Source organism: Phodopus roborovskii, unplaced genomic scaffold (assembly GCF_943737965.1).
Source record: "Phodopus roborovskii unplaced genomic scaffold, PHOROB, whole genome shotgun sequence".
In the NCBI taxonomy this organism is placed as follows: domain Eukaryota; kingdom Metazoa; phylum Chordata; class Mammalia; order Rodentia; family Cricetidae; genus Phodopus; species Phodopus roborovskii.
This window is the reverse complement of record NW_026125640.1, coordinates 874,882-890,994: the sequence shown is the minus strand read 5'-3', so window position 1 is coordinate 890,994 and position 16,113 is coordinate 874,882. Positions and strand designations below refer to the sequence as shown.

Genomic DNA, 16,113 nt, shown 5'->3' with positions numbered 1-16,113 from the left:
TTTTAAATAAAGTATGCAAAACAAAGAAAACAATATAAAGAGTCAAGGAAACAAAGAGTTGATTCTTACAGAAAATTAACAAGATATATAAGCCTTTATCCAAACTAACCAAAAGGCAGAAAGAGAATATCCAAATTAACAAGATCAGAAATAAAAAAGGGGGACATAACAATGGACACTGAGGAAATTCAAAGAATCATCAGGTCATATTTCCACAAAATTGGAAAATTTAAAAGAAATGGATAATTTTCTGGATAGGTATGACATTTTCAAATTAAATATAGATAAGCAATTTAAATACACATATAATAGCTAATGAAATAGAAGCAGTCATTAAAAGTCTCCCAACCAAAACAAATCCATGGCCAGATGGTTTCAGCAACAAATTCGACCAGAAATTCAAAGAAGAGCTAAGACCAATGTACTTCAAATTGTTCCACACAATAGAAACAGAAGTGTCACCGCCAAACTCTTCTTATGAGGCTACAATTACCTTGGTACCCAAACCACACAAAGACACAACTAAGAAAGAGAATTACAGATTAATCTACTTCATGAACACTGATGCAAAAATACTCAATATTGGGAAATCGAATCCAAGAACACATCAGAATAATCATCCACCATGATCAAGTAGGTTTCATCCCAGAGATGAAAGGATGGTTCAACATACAAAAATCCATCAATGTAATCTACCATATAAACAAACAAACAAACAAAAAAACACATGACCATTCCACTAGATGCTGAAAAAGCCTATGACAAAATCCAACACCTCTTCATGATTAAGGTCTTGGAGATATCAGGGATAAAAGGAGCATAACTAAATGCAGTAAAAGCAGGATACAGCAAACCAACAGCCAACATCAAACTAAATGGAGAGAAACTCAGTGCGATCCCTCTAAAATCAGGAACAAGACAAGGTTGTCCACTCTCTCCATATCTCTTCGATATTGTACTTGAAGTTCTAGTAGTAGAAAAAAGGCAGCATTGATTAAAACTATCCCCCAAAGCAGTAGAAGATTCTTGAGACTCTCAGAGCAGATGTGTGTGTGAAATAATCAGATGGCACTCACTGACTTGTGCTGTCTGAAAAGACAGAGCCACTTCCCGTGCAGAAAAATCACAGGTCCCAGTGCATTTGCAGGTGTAAGGTAGCGGAATAAATTACAGACAAAAGTGCCAACACTGTCAAGTAAAGAGCAGCTTATAGCTAGGTAATAATCCCAGAGAAATATGCATTTACTCTCTGCTTGAAGAAAAAAAAAAAAAAAAAAAAAAAAAGAGAACGTTTCCTTGGAAAACCACTTAAGCTTGCTGATTGCTTCCAGAGGTCCTTGTTTTTCTAACAGCACCTCCTGGGAAGGTCTGAGTAGCAATTCATACTGACAAACACTTCTCATCTAACTACCTAACATGATTTTCAAAAGGATAATGAGTTATAGGCAATAAAGAGTCCCATGCCATGCAGTAAAATGGAAGTTACGCTGTGAAATTACTTTCTAGTACTCTAGTTTGACATCTTGCATCCCTTTTCAGCACCAGTCTCCTCACTGGCTTCCGCTGTAGTACTTAACATAAACAAAGCTGTAAGTACTGAAGGACTTTCAGTAACACAATCAATATGTAGTACAGCAGTATATTGCTCTGTCATATCCAATGCTAATGGAAGTCAGTATTGCTAAAATCTTAAGGATTATTAATTATGATCTTTTGTTAGTAGAGGAATCTGTCCCTCCAGCTCACACTGTGTCTAAGGCTGCTCACAATGAAGTAGAAGCAGCTGGTAGAGTGTTGACTGAACTGAAATGACTGACACAGGACGGAGATTTTTTTCACATAATTTGTACTGAAATTTTTTTTCAGGTTGTTGTTGCCTTTATTTTATTGCCATGAAAAGCAAGGAATTTTGTGCACACGGACTGTACAACAAGTAACACAAAGATCTACAAGCAGAATTGGTGTCTTGCTGGGTATGGTGCTATTTGCCATTAATTCCAGCACTTGAGAGACAAAGGCAAACTCTGTGAGTTTGAGGTTAACCTGGTCTATTTTGTGAGTTCCAGGGCAGCCAGTGCTATATAGAAAGATCTGGTCTCAAAATCAACAAAACAGACAAATGAAAATAATCAATGTCTTGATTGTCATTTCTTACCTTTAACCAATAAAGATCTTTGTCTTAATGGGGGTGAAAAGTCACCACATTAAACATAATAAACCACAGGAATTTAACATTTTGCATGTCTAAACTCTTTGCATTCATCAACTGCTATTGCTAAGTACATAAAGATTGATGAGTTCTATAGTATGTGTGTGTGTGTGAGGACACATATGTCATGGCATAACTGTGGAGGGATGAGCAAGGTTATGCTGGGAAAACCCAATGGAACAGCTGACCTGAGCAAGTGGGAGCTCACAGACTCCATTCTGACAGCTGGGGAACCAGGACCAGAATAGCATAGGACTGAACCAGGCCCCCTGAATGTGGGTGTCAGTTGGGAGGCCAGGGTATTCTATGGGACCTCTCACAGTGGAACCATTATTTATCCCTAGTGCACAGATTTTGGGAGCCCATTCCCTGTGGAGGGATATTCTCTCAGGCTAGCTACATGGCAGAGGGCCTAGGTCCTGCGCCAACTTTTGTGACAGACTTTGAAGATCCTCCATAGAAGGTCTCATCCTTTCTATGGAGCAGAAGTGGGATGGGATAGGGATTTACAGGAGGGACGCATGGGAGAATGGAAGCAAGAGGGAACTGGGATTGATATATAAAATAAGATTGTTTCTAATTTAAAGAAAAAATAGAAAAAAAAAAGACTCCATAGAAATGTGGTGGTGCCAGCCATATTATTTTTGATACGAAACTTTCAGTTACCTCTGATGGAGATGAGAACTTGTCTCTCACCATCTCTGCCAGGTCAGGATGTATGCATGGGGTCTTGTGCAGGCAGCAGAGAAAAAAGTTGGTGAAAAGGAAGCTGCTGTATTTATACAGTATGAGCCAGTTACTCTAGTCTTGCAGTGCTCAGATGTTGGGCTGCACATGAAGTCTGTACTGGAATCTCTAATGTCAGAAGTCTGGGTGAGCTTAGAATAAATCTGCATAGGTGTATAAGAAGGAGAATACATCTCTTGTGTGCTTAGAACAGGGACTGGATAATAAAAAGTGAAATGCCATAATTTAATGAACACAAACCTTCATTTGCAAAGGACAATGCGGCGATTGGTGCAAAAAAATGCAAAAGATGATTTTTGTGACAGGTAAAACAGGGAAGCTAATATGATTGGCGAAAGTACTGATCTTCATTTGCATAATAAGTTTATGTGAATGGAATAAAACAGGTGATTTAGTAATCTATTCAAAACTGACAATGTTGTGCTTAATTTAAAACACAAGTCTTCATTTGAATGAGATGATTATGTCAGTCATAAAAGTGAATATTGCTATGATTGGTGCAAATACAAGCCTTCATTTGCATAGAGTGTCTGTTATTGGTAAAATAGTCATTGATATGATTGATTCAATACAAACCTTCATTTATACAAGTTGTTTGTAATGACTGATGCAAAACGGACTAAAAACATAACAGTGCTATAATTGCTTCTAATAAAAACCTTTATTTGCATCAAAAGTGTGCTGTAATTGTCTAAAGAAGACTGTTACAAAAGAATAAGTGCCATGATTGGTGCAAACAAAATTCTTCACTTGCATAAGAGGCTTATTGTAACTAGTAAAAAAAATCTTGTGATTAGTTCAAAAACAACCTTTTACTTGTATAGGAGGCTTCTTTGAGATTGTTATAAAAGTAATTTCTGTGATTGGTCCAAATACAGTTTTCATTTGGCTAGAAGGGCTTATGTGACTTGTTTAAAAGTGATGAATGTAATTAGTCCAAACACAAGCTTTCATGTGCATATCCCTTAGTGATAAAATATGGAATGCTGTGATTGGTTCAAACATAGTTCTTCATTTGCATAGTTACATTATTGTGTCATGTATAAAAGAATATGGGCTGTGATTGGTCCAAATATAAACCTTAAGTTGCATAAAATGTACACTCTATCAGTGATAAGCTGGGGAATACTATGACCAGTCCAAACACAAACCTTAATGTGCACAGTATGTTTATTGTGACATGTACAAAATTGATGGTTGTGATTGGTTTAAAAATGATCTTCAGGCTTGGACTTATTTCTGAACTGCCTCCTGAGGCCTTTGGTCTGTGCGCCTGTGGGGGACACTGTCCAGGTGGACCAGCCTACCTAGAGTCTGCCAGCATCCTGGCCCTGCCTCTGCCAAAGGAGGGAGCCTGCTTTCCAGTGCCCTGCTCTGGGCCTCCTGAGGACTGGGGACTGCACCAAGAGGGGCCCATCCCTGCAGATTGGTTATTCCAGAGTTTGCCAGCATCCTGGTGTTGCCTCTGCTCAATGAGGGAGCCATCTACCTGTGGATGCCCTGCTTGGAGCCTCCTTAGGACAGGGGACTATGATTGAGCTAACCTGTCCCAGAGGACCAGCCTATTGGTAGTCTGTAAGCACCCTAGTCCCACCTCCACTCACTGGGTGAGGACAGCCATCAGACTATTGGATCTGCTTGCACCCACCAAACATACAGAATAAAGAAATAATATTAAGAGCAGCAAAGGAAAAAGGCCAAGTAACATAAAGGCACACCTATCAGAATCACACCTGACTTCTCCATGGAAACTCTGAAGGCCAGAAGGTCCAAAATAGATATTCTACCAACACCAAGAGACCACAGATGCCAGAACAGACTAATATACTCAGTAAAGCTTTCAATCACTATAGATGGAGAAACCAAGATATTTAATGAAAAAAAAACATATTTAAACAATACTTACCAACTAATCCAGCCCTACAGAAAGTTCTAGAAGGAAAACTCCAACCCAGTACTACACCCATAAAACGTAGGCAATAGATAATCCCACTTTATCAACAGTCAAAAGAAAAATGGGGGGAAATCCTCACACAATACCACCACCACCAAACCCAAAACAAACAAGAATTAACAATCAATTATCATTAATATCCCTCAGTATTAATGGTCTTAACTCACCTATAAAAAGACACAGGCTAACAGAATGGATACAAAGACAGAATCCATCCTTCTGCTGCATACAAGAAACATACCTCAACTTCAAAGACAAATGTTACCTCAGTTATAAGGGTTGGGAAAAGATATTCAATCAAATGGACCCAAGAAACAAGCAGGTGTAGCAATCCTAATATCTAACAAATTAGGCTTTAAATTGAAATCAATCAAAAGAGATGAAGAAGGTCATTACTTATTCAACACAGGAGAAACCCATCAAATGAATCACTCATATATGGTTTTTAGATTTAGAGCAAAGGAATACAAGCCAGAAAAGTTCGGAAAGAAGGAAGACCCTAAGAAAGATATACATGGTCCCCTGGAGAAGGGGAAAGGGAAAAGATCCCTCAAGCAAATTGGGAGCATGCAGGGAGGGGAGAGGGAGTTAGGGGGAAGAGGAAGGGAGAGGTGGGCATGACAGAGCAGGAATATTGAATCAAGGAAAGAGTAGAGGAGAACAAGAAAAGAGATGCCATAATAGAGGGAGCTATTATAGGTTTTAAGAGAAATCTGGCACCAGGGAAATGTCCACAGATCTACAAGGATGACCCCAACTAACAATCTAAGCAACAGTGGAGAGGCTACCTTAAATGCTCTTCTCTGATAATGAGATTGATGACTACCTTATATACCATTCTAGAGCCTTCATCTAGTAGCTGATGGAAGCAGAAGCAGACACCCACAGCTAAACACTGAGATGAACTCTTGGATTCCAGTTGCAGACAGGGAGGAGTGATGGGCAAAGGGGTCAAGACTAGGTTGGAGAAACCTATAGAAACTGTTGACCTGAACAAGGGGGAGCTCATGGACTCCAGTCTGATAACTGAGAAACCATCATAGGAATGACCAAGATTCCTAGAGCGTGGTGCTAGTTTGGAGGACTGGACATTCTATGGGGCCTCTGGTAGTGGATCAGTATTTATCCCTAGTATACAAGTGGACTTTGGGAACCCGTTCCACACAGAAGAATATTACCTCATACTAGACACATAGAGGAGGGCCTAGGTCCTGCTCCACATAATTTGACAGACTATGAAGACTCCCCATGAAAGGCCTCACCCTCCCTGGGGAGCAGAAAGGGGATGGGGATTGGTGGGAGCAACAGGGGAAGATTGGAGGGTATAGGAATGAAATTAATATGTAAAACAAACTTGTTTCAAATTTAAATAATAAAATATATAAAATAAAAAAAATGCAACTTCACTTGCACGAGAGGCTTACTGTTAACTGGAAGAAAGTATACAAGTCTTCTAATTGGTCCAAACATAGTGTCTCATTTGCATAGTGGGATTATTCCAACATGTATAAAAGTAATTGTTATGATTGGTCCAAACATAAAACTTAATTTGCATAGTAGGCTTATTGTGATATATACAAAGGTTATGACTGTGACTGATTAAGTAAAAAGTCTTCATTTGCAGGAGAGGTTTGCTGTAATTGGGAAAAACCTTACCACTCTTGTGATTGGTTCAAACACATTGATTCATTTGCATAATAAGATTATTGTGACATGTATAAAAGTAAATGCTGTGATTGGTCCAAATACAAACATTAATTTGCATAAAATGCTTACTTTTTTTAGTGATAAAAGAGAGAATTCTATTACTGGTGAAAACACAAACCTGAATTTGCTTAGTAAGTTTATGGGGACATGTACAAAAGGGATAGATATGATTGCTTCACAAATAAGTCTTTTTTTTTTGGCGAGGCTTAATGTAAATGGTATAAAAATTACCACTCTTGTGACTAGTCCAAACATAGTGCTTCATTTGCATATTCAATTTATTGTGACATGTATAAGAGTATATGTTGTAATTGGTCCAAACACCAATCCTAATTTGCATAAAATGCTCACTTCTGTCAGTGATAAATTGAAGAATGCTCTGATTGCTCAAAACACAAACCTTAATATCCATACTAGGTTTATATTGACATGCACAAAAATGATGGCTGTGATTGGTTAACAAATAAGCCTTTGTTTGCATGGGAGTTTTGCTATAACCAGGAGTGAAAAACTTACTACTCTTGCGATTGGTTCAAATATAGTGCTTCATTTGCACAGTAGGGTTATTGTGACATATATAAAAGTAACTGCTGTGATTGGTCCAAGCATAAACCTTAATTTGCAAAACTTACTTACTTCTGTCAGTGATAACATAGAGAATACTGTGATTAGTACATACATAGTACTTCATTTGGATACAAGGGCTCACAAGGAATGAAAGCAGAAGAAGAAAGCTAGGAGGTCTTAAAGAGCCAGGTAAAGGAAACTGCTGGTACTATTCACTAGAAGGTTTCCATAGAATTGTCTTTAGGATCTGAGCTTCACAGATATGTATTAGTATACAAGGACATAGAAGTCTAAATTTCTGGGGACCACATAAGATCTATAACATTGTTAGAACAGAAGGTCCAAGATATTTTACATCTATGTAAGTGATGCAATATTTGTAGAATTAGAGTTGATGCAATATTTGTAGAATTAGGTTTCTGCTAACTATGGTCTACATGAGAGCTACACTAGAGAATGTAACAACTGTTGCTGTTTGCTTCTAGTAACACCAAGTGATACAACAACTACCAAAAAAACAATGCTTGAATATCTTATTTTTATTTATATTTATTGGGACAGAGCAAAAAGACCTGAGCCAAACAACAGGTAACAATATTATATAAAAATTATGCAAGTCATAGAAAACTGTTAAGTTTGCTAAATATTTTTTACAGTAAGGCTTTTCATTCAGTTCCAAAAGCCTAATCCTGAATGACCAAGTATTTTTTATATATATAATATCAGGAAAAAGTATGATATCATGGATTTTCCTGCTGGTAAAACTGTAATTCCTTCTCTATCATATTCATGTCAGCCATGTGATTACTATTATGCTTAAGAATTTGAAACTTTATTTCATAGAGTACAAATATATCTAAAATTTTTATGAGTTATATACACCAAGTTTACTGCAAGTAGTTTAAAAGCTCCACCAGCAAGCTGAATTTATTTTCTAAGTCTCAGCTTCTTAATCTCTAAGATAGGGAGAATGTTGTTTATCTCATGGGGTTGTGACAATTAAGTACCATACCTGCTGCCACTGGTAGTGCTATGGGGACCATCTAGTATTGCTTACTATCCCATTAGTTCTATCTATTGGGTCTGATTTCTTTTGTGACAATGCTACCATTATGATGAGACTATGGTGTAAATGTTTTTATTCAAACCAACGTATCTCACCTCACTAGCAAGTTATTATCTAACGATAGAAAGCATAACATGATTAGAGTTAAGAGAAGCAGGTAGGCCAAAGACATTGTTTTCATTATTGGAAGAGGAAAAACACTCTACTTTTCTGAACAGTGTAGTGCAGACAATGGAATGATAACCCACTCGTAGCTAATAATGTACAGGTTTAGCATGCATGGAGGTAGGAAAGGAGGTCAACAATATGTAAAACTTAAAATTGAAGCTAAAGAAGAGTAGAAAGCCAAGACTCCATGGCTTAGGTAAGATTTGCCAATCTGGATCAAGCTTCTAAACAATGTAAATACTACCAAGCTTTTATTGACAACTTACAATGTGCCTAACAGAATGCTGACAAACTTACAGAACATTCTTATTCAAACATAATATGTTATAAATAAGAATATTTAGGCTTAGATCACATAGGCATTTTGAAACCAAATGGTCCTTATCCATTACAAATAAGGAATAATCTTTGGCAGCATAAATGTAACCTTTTCATTCTCCTTCTTACTTAAAAACTGACATTAAATGTCAAGAAAACTTAGTTACCTATAACGAATTCAAGGCATTGCTTATCTAAGGTTGAACATGTTAGACTCTATTGCCATTTTATGAACCCCTAAAGTAAAAATATTTTGGCTAGTGGTCACACAAGTGAGCCAAGACTATTTCTGATTATTCTGTGAATTGTAGAGAGTGGGAAAAGGAAATAATGTTTTGGTCATACACTGTGAATTTGTTTTAATAAAGACTTTCTTGTTATAATAGGATGATATAGTGTGGTCTTTTTAGTAATCCATGGACATCTTCCAATGATAGATGGATTTCAGTAATAAAAGTTACTCAAGTATGATTACATGGCTTTTCATATTATACAACATGTATCTATGAAGAGCTTCTAAAATAATTTATTTCTAATATATATTAAATTTTACAATAATCTTTACAGATTGTTACTTGAAATTTAGAAGCCTTCTGCATCTTCAGGCCTTAAATATCATTTTTGCTCAGTTTTGTCTAATTCTACAGCTGGTGAACTAATCTGGAATTATTTCCTACCTTGGGCTGAAGCACAAACCACTCATCACATGGATTTTCAAAGTTCCATGAGTCAAAAGCAATCTCCACCTCTCCAAGGAAACTATTGCGTCCAAAGCGATCATAGTGCCAGACTGAGAGCTGCAGAGTTCTTGTTTCCAGCTGGGTGTGGCTGATGGTATACTACAAATGAAATGTAAAGAATTACACTGTGCAGGGAGGGTTCTAGCTAATTGTAAAGTAGGCTGAATTTTACTTTACCAATTTTCAGATCATAGGCATCAGCAATATGGAAATAACACATTTCTGCTACAATTGAAGATACAATTGAAGGTTATATGTTGTTAATAAATATATATAAACAAATTATTATAGGGTCTGAAGTGCAATGTCTTTCTGCATGCTGCAAATATATGTTGTATATTGAAAGTGTAAGGTAATAAAGAAGTCTATTTACAATTTCACTTGGTTTTCTTTCTTTTTTGTCATTTACCTGTTGTTTGTTTGTTTGTTTTGTTTTTATTTTTTCATGTCTACTTTGTAGCTCTAGGCTTAATATAACAATACTCCCACTTATTTATACATAATAAAAATCCTTAAATCCAGAAAATTACTGACATGAGAAATTTGTAGCCTAAACTTCATAAAGTCCAGCAGAAGCTAAAATCTACACACAAATTGAATAGAAAAGAAATATTACCAGGCTTGCTTTTTCTTTTCCAGCAGAATGTTAACCATGGCTGCATAACCACACATCCTTGAAACTTCCATTATTCTGTATGCCCATCTGGGTCACACACCAGACTGACTGACTTCTGAGTTGAACTTATATGTACCCCTGTCCCAGCTGTTAGCATCACAATTAACATTGGCTCTCTAATCCCTGAATTGATCTATCACGGTGTTTATCTGTCCTGCTTGACCACTGGATTCACACTCAGACTGTATTTGCTCATTTTACTTTTGACTTGTGCCCTATCTTCTACACATGCCTCTGAAGTGCAGTGTCCTTCTGTATGCTGCAAATATATGTTGCTTTTATTGGTTGATAAATAAAGCTGTTTTGGCCAATAGTCAGGTAGAATAGAGCCAGGCAGGAAATCCAAGCACAGGTATAGAGAGAAAGAAGGTAGAGTCAGGGAGACACCATGTAGTCACTGAAGGGACAAGATGTCAGGTAATACACAGATTAATAACAATGGGTTAATTTAATTGTGAAAGCTAGTAAGTAACATTCCTGGGCCATTGGCCAAGCAGTTGTAATTAATATTAAGCCTTAGAGTGGTTATTTGGGAACTGGTGGGCAGGATGAGAAACCTGCATTTATATGCTTCTATTAATACATGTAGACTTGTGACTTTTTTTCCATTACTACTACCCACTGTGATAGACTCTTACTTGGGGCACAAATCCAATATTTTTCCTATGATTATTAATATATTTTATCATTTCTTTGTTTTTCTTACTATACTATATGGATCCAGAGTGAGAAAAGGGGTTGTTTATGGCTACCCATTAGAAACAGTAATTTCTTTACAATTTAGAACCTAAGGTCTGGTTCTTTTTTTATCAAATATGACCAAGCATTATGACTGTTCATTAACCACACACCTATATTTAGCCAAACTCAGAGATCCAAATTAAAAAAAAACAAAAACAAAAAATAAATAAAAATAAAAACAAAAAATGGTACAAGCCCTTGTTAGCAAAGCAATAAATATGTACACATGTACAAAGTGATTTGCTGAGTTAGTTTCAACTTATTTTGTAACAATATATACCAGCCTAGATGTAATTTGTAATTTTCCTGGATCATCTTGACTTGAAGTACAACCCCATTGACAGTGGAGCGTAACCAGAGCAAGGGCAATTTTCTTTACCAAAAACTTCCAGGAAAGCTAATAATATTCAAATTCTAGCTTTCCAAAAATACATATAAGCCTTGGAATTCAAAAATGTTCCAATTTTGGATAGAGAAGGAGTCTTATTCTGTAGACTAGGCTTCTTTGAATGTCACTATGCTATCTCAGGCTAGCCTTGAACTCTTAACAATATTCCTGCTACCACCTTCTGGCCTAAATTGAAGAGGTTCTAGTTAATATGGCATAAATCCCTATGGTAGTATTTATTTACCTTTAATGTTTCATTGAATTCTGGGTTGGTACCTGTCCTGATTTTGGTCTTGCGCTTATTGCTTCGGGACTTGTCTGGAAGAAGGTACGACTTGACATAACTGTCAATAAGGATAAAAATCATTATTTGAAGACATACATTTTGCTAGATATATTCCAGGACTTCAGTGAATAAAGGGAATGGATAAATGGATAAAAGAGATGGGAATGAAGAGATTTCAGTCTTTGTAATATGCTATCATAAATATAATTCTGGGGTTTCTATAAGAAAAAAGCAGTGATGTATATTGGTAAAGAGCAGGCAATGGCACCAAGAAAAGTCGTTTGGAACCACCATGTATTGTTGCTTTTGATAGCCTTGGGTTTTTAACTTTTCTATGTATAGGAAGTGAGATAGCAAAAATATCTAACTCATGAAACATACATGAGAAGCTACCATATTGTACTACTGCAGGAATGGAATCTGATAACATCAATGATCTCATAAGCTTTCTGAGATATCTGTCTCTCCATGATTAGTCTTTTCTTCTGATGTCGGGTCATAGGACAAACTGGAATGAATGAACGAAAGAAAAGAGTGAAAAGGAAGAAATGGAAAATGACAACCTGACAGAAATTAAACCCAATTCTTTGGCTTGTGCTAGCTAGCTATTTTAAACCTTCTTGGGACAGGGACATCAGAGAAGACAGAGGCATGCACAAGATTGAACCATATTATACCAGAGTTATGGAGCACATCTACTGGGGTTTTAAATGGCTCCTTTCCCTGCTGGCCAAAATAATTATATCTGTCATTTAGCTGTCTAATATCTAGACTATATGAAATGAGCAAAAATCACATCCCTAGCTGAGAAGCTATTTATGATTGATAGCTTCTGGGAGTGAGAAAATGGCTTTCTTAAATGGACTCACATTGAGGATAATCAAGATTACTCCAAAGCAAGCCTTATATTCAGGAGTAGTTGACCAACACAAATTGGACTCCAATTTTTTGTTTTATTTTGTTTACATTGTGTGTGTGTGTGTGTGTGTGTGTGTGTGTGTGTGTGTGTGTGTGTGTGTGTGTGTGCTCTTTTGTTCTAAAGGAAAGAAAGAACATAAAGTTGGTAGGGGAAAATCTGGGAGGGGTAGGAGGGGGAAATAATGTGATCACAATATATTGTATGAAAAATATTTTAAATAATCAGCACAATTCTCTTAGACATTGTGGTGTATGCCAACATGTCAGCTTTCTTCTTCCACAAGTGGCCTCTGTGCTAGCTAAAAGTTAGCCTTGAATCATATAATGGCCTCTTTCAAGTCAGGTAACCAATGATACAATATTTATACTCATACTCCAGAGAATATTTAGACGTACAGTATAGGAAGGAAGTCACAAGTAGTTTTCTTCCTTTTTTTTCAAGACAAGGTTTCTAGACCCAGAAAGACAAATATAATATGTACTCACTCATAAGTGGATATTAGACATAAAGCAAATAACAAAAAAAAAAATCTCTAGGCCACAACCCCAGAGAACTTAGGTAACAAAGAGTTCCCCAAGAGAGACATACATGAATCTGCCTAGGAAGGGGTAAAAAAGACAAGATGTGAGTAAAATAGGAGCATGGTGGATGGGCTAGGGTGTTGAAGGGGAGAGGGGATGAGGGAAGAGAAGTGGGGAAAAATGTATAGCTCAATAAAAAAACAAAATTCAAAAGAAGACAGGGTTTCTTTGTGTGACAACCCTGGCTGTCCTGGAACTCTTTTTGTACACCAGGCTGGCCTCAAGCTCAAAGAGATCCACCTGCTTCTGTCTCCTGTGTGCATGTGCTGGGATTAAAGCTGTGTGCCACCATGCCCAGTCGTAAGTAGCTTTCTTTCTACGGTGGTTTTTTTTTTTTTTTTTTTTTTTTTCAAGACAGGGATTTACTGTGTAACAGTGCTGGCTGTCCTGGAACTCACTCTGTAGACCACACTGGCCTCAAATTCACAAATATCTGCCTTCAGAGCTTTGCTTCCTGAGTGCTGGGATTAAAGGTATATTGCCACCACCTCCTGACTCTGAGAAGGTTTTAATGGAAGGAAATGTGCATGACACAGAAAAATGAACATAGAGAAGGCAACGCTGGAACATCTTATGTGCTTACGCATCTGTCCTCTGTTTCTTCTCATCTCCTATGGCCAGGTTTCTGCAATTCTTGACAAAAATATAGAGACCACCAGTTTTGTAGCAGTAGCTGATGTGGAGAAGAATTTCACCAGTGACCTTCACGTTGCCATAGTCTCCTGTTTCACTGTAAACACTCATCATGCTGTTAAGGCTGGTCTGGAATAAATAAGATGAAAGAAGTCACCTAGTGTTATTACAAGGCTCTATTACAAAATCCACCCCCTTAAGTCAATTCCAATTGAATTTCTATTTAATTGGCAGAAGAGTCAAGGGCAAAGTAAGGAAGACACTATTTGCTTGCTTTTCTGGTAGTGCATAAGATTCTAACCTGAGAACACCCTACTAAGCTCCCCTAGTAAGGGAGACAGGAAGCTTGCTGAGAGAAGAAGCACATCCTTTTGGTTAGCTGAGATCCTTGCTTCTCCACCTGTCATGGCCTTTTGCTGCTAGACTCAAATGCAATCTATTTAAGTATCTAGAATGTGATGATCAGGAGAAAGAAAAGCTCACTCTATATTATGAGTTAACAGGTGCATGCCGTCAGTCCTTGGGGAACCATAACTGCAGCCATAACAAAGGTATGGCAGGACATCCTATACTCACAAGGGTGTCAGTTCCCAAATTTAGTAGCAGTGTGGCTATATATGTAGTCCAAAACCCATGGCTTTGAAATTCCATAGAATAGTAAATGACCAAAATATAGCACCAAAAAAAATTAAGTGCCTCAATTAATCAAAAACATAAAAAAATTCTATAAGGATAAATATAAATTTTGCCAAGACATTTATACTACAAGATACATATTTTAAACCAATGCATTATTATTTGGTGCCAGAAACAAAGACTCTGTATCTTAGTAGCATGATGGACACCAAAGGCCAGTGACATTCATAATGCAGTAGTTTCATAACCTTTCATTCACCAATGAGAAGCAAAGTCTACAGCAGTACAAAGAGCGTAGAATTGTCATTCATATAGATGGATATAGGCACGAAAAGTATCTATGGAGCATTTATCTGTTATATATAGGGTGTGGAAACATGAATGTATCTATGTATCTATATTTCTATATATTTATTTTACTGTGTGCCTGTCTACCTGCCCATGACTGGATTTCATTGTTATTGTTTTACAAAGGCTATTACGTTTCAAACAGGATGTATTTCTTCAAGAAACAGGATGTATCTGACTTATCTCATAATCTCTTTTAAATTGAAGCCAAAGACAAGAATTAACCAAGAATTCTAAAATTGCATATAAGCTATTACTTAGAGAGCCAATAAGTAACAGAATTTGTCTTTCCAATTCTTAAAATAATACAACATTTTAAAATGTTAACTATATAATAAGTCTACTGGGAAATATTCTGACATTTTAATTTATCTAGTGACAACTAGGTCTTAAGGACCCAAATAATGTTTGTACCCCATTATATCACTGCAAATTCATGGGAATACACAGCTATAGTAGCATCCATCAGACAGCATACAGAACTGGCAACTATTTGTGATATGACTAGCTTTTGACAGTTTCCTCGTCTTAACATTTTCTCATTAAAAAATATACATGTTTAGGGTGGCTAGAAATATGGCTCAGCGGTTAAGAGCATTAACTGCTTTTTCAGAGGACCCTAGTTCAGGTCTCAGCACCCATATGGCAGCTTACAAATGTCTGTAACTCTAGTTTCCAGGGGATCTGATGCCTTCACTTAAGCACATATAAATGAAGGTTATATAAATTGTTTAAAAAAATATCTATGTAGGATGCAGGCATGGTATATGTCCATCATCTCAGAACTTAGAAAATGAAGGCAGAAAGGTATTGAGTTTCTCAAACAAAATAAACTTTTCTCATGCCAAAAAAGCAGAAGCATTAATATGGAATGTCAAGTGTAATAAGTTTCTAAGATCTGACAAACTCTATATGGTACTAAGCAAGTACACACATAGAACTCACCTATATTTTCAACACTACCCTCTATAACTATATGGTAAGAGAGGAATGAGGGATCCCTACGAGTACAAAAATTTTAAGAAGTCACAAAATTGAGACTTAGGGAGGATTTAGAGTAATTATGACAAGTTTACTGCTAACAAACCCTTTTTCTTTATCAAGACATTGTTGTGACTTAAAATGGAGATGCTGATGTTATTAATAAACCATTTTGGACATATCTTTTGACTGGTACTCAGATTCTAACATTTAATAAACGGGAATATTTGAGATGTGTCAGCTCTGTCTGTGTACCAGTCAGAAAACAGGTGGATCTGCTCATCCAACCACATTCCCAAAACCATGGAACTTATGAAGTATGGTTGGGAAGGGGGAAACAGGGGTGAAGACTCACGGTGTCTGAGTCAGCATCAGGCACATTTAGGTAGCTCCTCTTCCTATCAGATCCTGCTTGAGAGTTCTTTAAGGATGCCATCCAATGAGCAAA

General features: G+C 36.9%; 1 protein-coding gene across 1 annotated transcript in view; it reads right to left on the bottom strand.

Moving 5' to 3' along the window:
• The window catches only part of Sytl5 (synaptotagmin like 5), an 89,493-nt gene that overhangs the window by 8,413 nt on the left and 64,967 nt on the right, over positions 1–16,113 (bottom strand). Inside the window, exons 10-13 of the mRNA XM_051177931.1 lie at positions 16,021–16,086; positions 13,651–13,829; positions 11,526–11,625; positions 9,414–9,575 (exon numbers count right to left, since the gene is read on the bottom strand). Of these exons, the coding sequence (XP_051033888.1) occupies positions 9,414–9,575; positions 11,526–11,625; positions 13,651–13,829; positions 16,021–16,086 (507 nt within the window). The remainder of the gene's footprint in view (positions 1–9,413; positions 9,576–11,525; positions 11,626–13,650; positions 13,830–16,020; positions 16,087–16,113) is intronic.